This window comes from Pecten maximus, chromosome 15, assembly GCF_902652985.1.
Source record: "Pecten maximus chromosome 15, xPecMax1.1, whole genome shotgun sequence".
In the NCBI taxonomy this organism is placed as follows: domain Eukaryota; kingdom Metazoa; phylum Mollusca; class Bivalvia; order Pectinida; family Pectinidae; genus Pecten; species Pecten maximus.
The window spans coordinates 27,289,971-27,298,988 of record NC_047029.1 but is presented as its reverse complement, the minus strand read 5'-3'; the positions used below and the strand labels follow the sequence as shown (position 1 = coordinate 27,298,988).

The 9,018-nt window shown below is 37.9% G+C and overlaps 2 protein-coding genes and 1 non-coding gene across 3 annotated transcripts; 2 read left to right on the top strand and 1 right to left on the bottom strand.

The window, feature by feature from the left end:
* The first annotated feature begins 39 nt into the window (after positions 1-39).
* On the top strand, positions 40-2,009 carry LOC117343088 (UPF0565 protein C2orf69 homolog). The gene is made up of 2 exons (XM_033905379.1): positions 40-308; positions 837-2,009. The coding sequence occupies exons 1-2, from the start codon at positions 90-92 to the stop codon at positions 1,542-1,544; spliced, it is 927 nt and encodes a 308-aa protein (XP_033761270.1). The 5' UTR covers positions 40-89; the 3' UTR covers positions 1,545-2,009.
* A 1,729-nt stretch (positions 2,010-3,738) lies between these two features.
* On the bottom strand, positions 3,739-3,810 carry Trnat-agu. Its single transcript has one exon. It is a non-coding gene; the product is annotated as a tRNA-Thr (tRNA).
* A 3,028-nt stretch (positions 3,811-6,838) lies between these two features.
* Positions 6,839-7,915, top strand: LOC117343352 (glycoprotein 3-alpha-L-fucosyltransferase A-like). Its single transcript, XM_033905693.1, has one exon. It carries the CDS (start codon positions 6,839-6,841, stop codon positions 7,913-7,915), a length of 1,077 nt encoding a protein of 358 aa, XP_033761584.1.
* The last annotated feature ends 1,103 nt before the right edge of the window (positions 7,916-9,018 follow it).

Sequence of the window (9,018 nt, the reverse complement as noted above, 5' to 3'; positions counted from 1 at the left end):
GTATTAAAATTCGCATGCGCACTACATAAACTTTTATTTCCGGCATCAGTATGTAAACAAACTCATGATCATTGCCACCCCCAGTGTATATGCTGTCATTTCTTTTGATTGTATTAACTGATGCTGCTAACGCGGTTGTAGTTAATGGTTTGCGACGAATGACATCAACCATGGCAACAAAACAGCGCCAATGCCAACGACTGATTGGGGTGCAAGGTTCCCGGAACAAATTGAACGACGTGGTGGTCGCTGGACGATCTGTCAAAACAGCCAAGCAGCATATCATTTACTTCGGAGGAGATGTCCAGGTACGGCAGATTAAACAAAACATATCTCTGGAGTGTCATGCTGTTGGCTTCAGTTGTCTGTCAAAGCTGCATACCGTACTAGTTTCTCGACCTTGTCAAGACATCAGACTTTGACATTCTGATAATATTCATGTTGTAGATGTACATGTAGGCATACTGATGTATAGGGCCCTATATAACAGAAATCTATCACGGTGTCTGTCAGATTTTCAAAGTTTAGTGTCAGGGCCAGGTGAACCATGGGCTAAACAACAAAGTACTGTACATGCACATTGTATAGGATATAATTTTAAATTCGTCATTGAGAATAAAAGACACATATTATAAGCCCTTTGCTCTTGATAACTTGTGACAGACCACCCATATGTTATTCAGTGAGGTAGCCACCAACTACTACAAGGAGACTAAATGTCCCTGGCTGTTCATGGTTTGTTCAACCCATGTGCAGACAAACCTTCATGTTACTCCCATATACAATGTAGTTTAATTTAATTAAGTTTCAATAACAGTCTTTTCTTTATTTTACAGGACTATGAAGAGAAAATGCATGTATGTAACACTGAATATATACAGTGGAATCTTGAGAGCACTGCAGAGTTGCTCTCTCAACGATTTCCTGAAGGAATGATAATGGTTGTGAAACCCAAAACTATGTACTTAAACACATTTAGTGTATTTTCAAACTTTGTTGATTTCTCTGAATCTGGATCTGTGCCTACACACAGAGAGGAATGGGGTGGACTCTCCAATTTAGTGAAACTCCATGCAAGCATACTAGACCAACTTCATTCCGGCATTCAGGATTCAAGCAATTCTTGTGATGAAGATGTCTGTGACCCAAAAGTTGATATTATCTTGATTGGATTTAGTAAAGGGTGTGTTGTCCTTAACCAGTTTGTATATGAGCTGTTCTTGGCAGACATTGAGGAGAATGTAAAACTCTTTCTGGAGAAAGTGAAGTCAATGTATTGGTTGGATGGAGGGCACAATGGGGAAAGCAATACTTGGGTCACTGACAGAGTCTTACTTAAACAGCTAGCTTCTCACAAGTTTGAACTGTTTTCACATGTCACTCCATACCAAGTAATGGATCCGATGAGGGCGTGGCTTGGCGAGGAACAGGCCACTTTTGTGAAGGAGTTGAAAGAATTAGGTGCAAACATAAATCATTTTGAACATCATTTTGATAAAAAGCCTTCTATTGAGAACCATTTTGATGTTTTGAAGCAGTTTTAAATTGCTCAATGTGTATATCAATGCAAACTGATTGAATACTACTCATCAGTATGTCATATCAGATATATAATAATTATGATTATATGTAATTTTATTGCTCAGATTGAAAGTCATTAATTATGATGAAGTTTAAATGATTACAGTGTGATATTGGTACGTATACTGTTATGTTAGATTGTGTATCAAAAGAGACTAGTGACTTTTCCTTGTTGTGATTTGTAATTTCTGTTGGAATTAAGACATTTGACTTCATTGAGGAATGTTATGTATTTTATGCTTCATTATGAAAATATTTACCTTTATGTATTTTTTGTTTGTGATTTAATTTGTTTAGTGATTGAAACAATTTGCAACAAAACAAAAAAAAATCCACTGATTTTCTGTTTTTTATGAACCTTTTACTTTTACCATATTGATTTTTAATAAACATAAAATGTTTACTGGGTAACATATTTAATTAAAATGTTATAAGCTGTAATAGTTGTCTTTATATTTATCATTAACAAGGCCCAATGGGCCTGTATTGCTCACCTGGTATTCATTTGTTTGACGATTCTCTACCTTTCATTTAGTCAAAAGAACTATATTCTAGGACTTTCAGGTAATCAAAAGAAGTCCTTCATATGTTTGAAAAATTTGACATCTGTGACCTTGATGATATGGTTCCAGGTTATTTCTTTATTGCAAAATTTGTGGGGCTCCATCATAGGATTATATCAACCAGATATCATGATTCTTTGCCTTTTGGTTAACCAGAAGAAGTTGTTTAAAGGTTTAAAGGAATTTGACCCCTGTAACCTTGATTGTGGGTAAGGTCATTGTTTTCACTAACTTTAGTTGGTCCCCATTTAAAGAACTGACAGTCTTGCTTATTGTGAAGAAGTGGTTTACAGGTTTTAAGAAATTTGACCCCTTTGACCTTGAATATGAGGTCTAAGATCAATTAATCTGGAATTTTTTTCAAATCATATCTAAGGAACATATCTACCAAACATGATGACTCTAAGACTCTTTGTTAGTGAGAAGATGTTTAAAGGAATTTGACCCCTGTGACCTTGGATATGGGTCAAGGTCATTTTTCACAAACTTTGTTTCATCCAGGGAAACCTATCAGCAAACTCTCGGTTAGTGAGAAGACGTCGTTTGAAGGTAAAACTTGACACCGGACCAACGACAAACAATGGACGACAGACAACAGAAATGATTCTGAGATGGTCCTCACCAAGTGTTGTTATTTTTGGAGTTGGTCTGGTATGGTAAATCATATTAAGATCATTTTAGGACTATTTCACAATTAAGCGGATATCGTCGTAAGCTACATGCATGTCACAACAACATCAGAGGGAACCGAACCCAGAGAAAATATACCACTTTATACATATTCTTATATGTCCTACACTAACTTAATAGAAATTTCACACCAGCCAGAGCCTGAAAACTGAAGATGAACTCTAAAATATATTGCCCTCATTTAATATAAATACAAAGAGTTACGCAGCTTGAGTAGACAAATACATGTATACATCTACTAAGGGCAAACAAGCTTACGTCACAGTGGGGCATCCATCATCCAATTTTCCTGCGTCAGTGTTTTCCTTTGACCATATATATGTCTTACAAAAGACAACATGGCGTTACCATGATATCCAGTCCAGTTTATTCAAATAAACAACCTTGATCTGCTTTCAAGGCCACATAGGGGTCAAACGTGTTAAAATCTTTTTGGAAAGAATTCTATAAATATCCAAGGGATCCATATAAGTCATGATGTTGAACCAGTTGTATGGTATTGGAAAGATCGTTAAGATTGTTCAAATTAATGAATTCAACACACTTTGATGGTAACAAGCATCAAACACATGACCATGTTTTTATCCAAAAGGACTAGATTTATGATGACCATGACACACATTTCAATCACATGTAGTAGGAGTGGGAAAATGCACGGCCAGACCGGGGTTGGAACCCGGGACCTCCGAACACTAGCCGGATGCTCTACCGATTGAGCTACCTGGTCGCCGACGATCGACCCGGTCCAGTTCCGCTACACTCTTCCCTCCCTTTTTTTAAAGTCTTCGACCCGAAGACTTCACAACTCACAACCCAGGTTCGGGTATCCCCTTGTCAAGTATTCACCTTACTTGAAACAAGGTTTGGCCACAGGCACCAAATGTAGTAGGAGTGGAAAAATGCACGGCCAGACCGGGGTTCGAACCCGGGACCTCCGAACACTAGCCGGATGCTCTACCGATTGAGCTACCTGGCCGCCGACGATCGACCCGGTCCAGTTCCGCTACACAAAATTTCTTTCCGAATAACAAAATAAAAAGAGGTTTAGACCCATAATATCACATCATTAGCATACTTCAGTGATACTGTGAAAAGTGGCTATATAGATTTGTCCAGATAAAATACATTGACATACTTTCAATGTCGCATATCAAATATCAAATATGTGACTCAAATTCAAATGTCAAATATTTTAAATCTTTTCCCGATGGTAACCAAGTGTAGAGACAGGATACTTGATACTTGACCAGTAGAATAATAGAATGAAGAACTTAACGAAGTTGTTGAAATAAATGACCTAGACTCGCGTTCACGGTGACGGAGATACCCCCCCCCCCCCCCCCCCCCCCCCAAATAACCATTGGCCATTGGTCACGATAATGGGCCTGTAGCTAGCTGGACCGAAACCGAATTTTGTTCAAGTGAATTATCTTTACTAGATCTGTTCTCAAAGTCATGGGGATATAACATCATGATCTCATTTCTGAATAACCAAGAGGCCAGGGTTGTGATCTTAGCGAGGGGCATACTGGGATGAACTATCAAACTCAAAAGTTTTAAAACCTTCAAACAACATCTGAATAGCAAAAGTAAGAAAAAAAGAAAGATTATTTAATACCATCCTGGACCGAAGGACTATCAAGTTTGTTCACCTGAATGACATTGACAGACTTTAAAGGTAACGGAAGTCAAATGTGTTGAAATATTAAGAACCCTCCTCTGGGTACTTAATTAAAACCTGCAATTTCATTGTTTAAGGCTTGTAGCATACTTAGATAAATGACAAGTTTGCTAAAACGAATTAACTTGCATTTAACTTGTCCTACTTTCAATATCTCAGGTGTCAAATGTGTTAAAATCTGTAAACGTTTTCCTTGTAGAGGCACACATGAAGCATACATGCATAAAACATTATAGAAATTGTCCCAGTTTATATCCGACTGTACACGTATAGGCCTGACCAAATCATATCCCTTACAGAAAGCTTTGTTTAAAGTCACTAACAATAGAGTTATCTAAAGTAATGATGTTTTTAATTAGTCTATAGTCGCGCGCGGTTCGTCGGACACGCACAATACATGCGTGACGACAGCATGATTAAGACACATGCACAGTGTACTTTGTATAATGTTTAAACAGTACCAGTTGTGAGTTTTCGACCTCGACTGTAAATTGTTATACGTGTGTTATATATATATTTATATGATCTATTCCCGTGTGTGAAGTTCTGGGACGTGTTAAGATGCTCTGAGAAGTGTAGTGTTATTTTGTCGGATTGCACGAATTTAGGGAGATTGCTGTAGCCTAACCGAATCACTTCAATGGAACCAAACTTCACAACACTCGTATGGAACTCGCCGTAACAGAATGACAACGGTAAAGTCAGAATTCACTTCAATGGAACCAAACTTCACAACACTCGTATGGAACTCGCCGTAACAGAATGACAACGGTAAAGTCAGAATTTATTGTTTGACATTATAATTTATTTCACAGCATATAATTTATATTTTTTGCATCCCGAAAATATTTCCGGGTCTTTCATGAATGCAATGTGTTGTTTTCAAATGTTTGTCACCGTTAAGACCCAATAAGCTCACGAAGTTACATTTATGTAATCTTTTATACAAGGGTTATTTAATAAATTCTGTCAGTATAGTTTCATAAATCAAAAACATTGATTTGCAGCTCCTATTGCACCAGGCAAAGATCTGTAAAAGAAACCACAGGGACAAAGGTCTGGTCAGTTTGGTGGGCGGTTTGGACTACTTTCTCTTGTTTAAGAAAACGCATGTACAATACAATTCAAAGAGTAGAGGAGCCACAAAGACAGCTTAAGAGACATTATTATTGATATCATAAAAAATGATTTAAAAAAGTATTTGAAAACTTAGTTTAAAAGCACACGTATATTCTTGAAATATTGTACAGTATCCATTGCGATGAAGCAATGTCTTGAATAAGTTGTACTTTGTTTTAGAGGGTTTAAGATCACAATGCAAACGCTTGATATCTTCATATGGATGATCCATGAGGAATTAAGTCTTTTTTTTCTAATTTTCTAACAAAGATTTGGTTTGTATGAGGGCGCGGTGTGTACTGTCTGCTCTATTGCTAACCATACGAGCTATCAGTTTAACGACCATTCTTCGCAACCAATGACTTCCCAACAGCGATATTAGTTTTTTGATGCTGAAATAATTGACTTGTCTGGCCGAGATCCTCTTTCATGTAAATGTTACTATTCTTAGATTTACTTTCCCCATCTGTAAAAAGGTTTCAAAGAGACAACAGAAGTGTACTGTACAACTCTACATGTATTCGTTTTGGATTTGTGTAAATAAAAGCTAGATTTAATATATTTGTTGGTGCGTACCGGTTATTTCAAATTTAGTCTCACCCTTCATTTAAACGTTGAAAATAATGTAAATGGACAGTCATGCATACCCTTCATCAACGCCTAACTTGATATATGCACGCTGACACTTGCAGTTATCATAATGTCTTTGCGGTGTGTCAAGGTGCCGTGCTATTACATCATCTGTTCTTGTTAATGGTGAACAGGTACTTGTGGACCAGAAAGTGATTTTTCATTTAATACGATGAGTAAGAAGAGAATACATAGTTTTCACATTCAGATGCTGGATTTTGAAAGTTTATAAGATTTACAATCCACCGTAGTAGGCTCATGGCCTTATATGTATGACTTTTAAAGCAGCTACATAGTTTGTCAATTTGATTAACTTTTGAAATTCAGCATCTATAATCCAATATATGCAGTTCCACATACTCATATGTTACGCTATGTACTTTTTCAGCAAACCAGTACAAAACAGCTTTTGAGGGGATGCTACATCCTGTTGATGGCAACTGTCATTGTGATGACGTATACAGTTTACAACGTACGACAATCCATGGACTCGCACATTGATGTGGGAATTAGACCTATCAAAGTCGAAAACGAGACTCGACACAAAAGCGGATGTACCACGTGTAGGGATACGATGACTGGAACTCCTGCTCCAGGCATGCACACAACCCCTAAATTAATTCTGTTCTATAACCCTCTACATTGGTGGAACGATTGGATGGAGGGTAAAACGGACAGCGATGATGTGTTCCAAGGCTGTTCTGTAAAGAACTGTATCATTACCAAGGATGTGTCAAAATTAAATGCAAGTGATGCAGTATTCTTCAACATGCATACATTACCCAATATACCGAAAAAGCGAAGGGGACAGGTCTGGGTTTTCTCAGAGTTCGAAGCACCTGCTAATTTCGCAGACAGAGACGTCCTCGATAAGTTCAATGGGGCAATTAACTGGACATTTACATACAGACGGGATTCCGACTTTCATATTCCACACGGACGATTTATTAAAAGATCGAAAGACAGTGAAATGAATGACGATGATATGATGTCAAAACTTTCGGGGAAACTGCGGAGCAAAGTCGCGGTCGGTTTTATCAGTCATTGTGAGACGCATGCAAAACGTATGGAGTTTCTTCAAGAAATGAAAAAGAGTGGCGTCCATATTGATGTTTATGGGAAATGTGGCGATCGGCAGTGTTACGGTAAAAACAGACACAAGACTTCCTGGAATATCACTCAAAACCATAAGAACAAATGCTTCTCAGCAACTGTTCCCACTTACAAATTTTATATGTCATTGGAAAATGCCCTCTGTCGTGATTACGTCACAGAGAAATCACTTAACATGGTTCTGCGTCATTACATTGTGCCTGTGGTTCGAGATGGCGCTAATCGTTCGCTGTATCACCCACCAGGCTCGACAGTTGAAACAAAGAACTTCCGGTCAGCATTGCATCTAGGGATATTTTTATCCGGTTTAAATTCAAATAAGTCTGCATATCAGAATTATTTTAAATGGAGGAAGTATTTTTCTACAGAGGGAATATTGAACAGTTGGAACGAAGGTATTTGTGACTTATGTCAGCGTCTTCACAACGAGTCAAAATACCGCCGTGTTTATAGTGATATAGCTTCATGGTATATTAATCCAGGTAACCAACCCGCTTGTTACAAACCAAAAGACTTGTATAAAAAGTCTTATGGTTAACAAATGTCTATGGTGGCCGGTTAGGAACCATGAGGAAACCTCGCATTCGCTCTCCCTTCACCTCGCTCTGGATGTCGACAAAAGTTCAGGGGATAGAGGTTGCCACCATCGATGCCTTGTAGCATCGAATTTGTCATATTTATGATATCAACCCTAAGTTTCAGCAATGTTCATCAAGGATATACGACATGGTCAGGAAATAATGAACCTATTGACAGTATTGTTACGAGTTTGCTTTGTTGGAAAAACATAGCGCCCTGTGTCATTCCATGCCAATTTTCTCGATATCCAGAAAACATGCAGTTTTTCAAAAAGCGATTATTTCAAAATAAGGACGAAAACATGACACAATTCTCTGTAAATGTTTAGAGGTAACAGGGAGAGTCCTATTTTAGTTGAGAAACTTTAACTGCAAGTAAGTATTTTAATTTTGGGGGCATTTTTTTTTTATTTTACCAAAATAACATTTATTTTGCCATGAATCAAATCATATAACATTTCTTGCAATGATAGATTACTATCAATATTAGACTATGGAAGAATAAAACAATTTGTTTATCATGAATATAAAGATAATACAGCACATTTTTGTCGTTTTTTTTCTTCTTATCGCATACAATTGAGTTATCTCCCTTCTAAAGTTCGTCGCGTCTGTCAATACACCCAATATACAGGCACTCGCCTTGACTGTCAATTCAACCCAAACTCACCCAATATACAGGCACTCGCCTCGTCTGTCAATTCACCCCAAATTCACCCAATATACAGGCACTCGCCTCGTCTGTCAATTCACCCAATATACAGGCACTCGCCTCGTCTGTCAATTCACCCAATATACAGGCACTCGACTCGTCTGTCAATACATCCAATATACAGATGGCACTCGACTTGTCTGTCAATACACCTAATGAACAGACACTCGCCTCGTCTGTCAATACACCCAATATACAGATAAAACTCACCTCGTCTGTCAATACACTCAATATACAGATGGCACTCGCCTCGTCTGTCAATACACCCAATATACAGACACTCGTCTCGTCTGTCAATACACCAAATATCCAATGGAAACTCGCCTCGTCTGTCAATACACCCAATATACA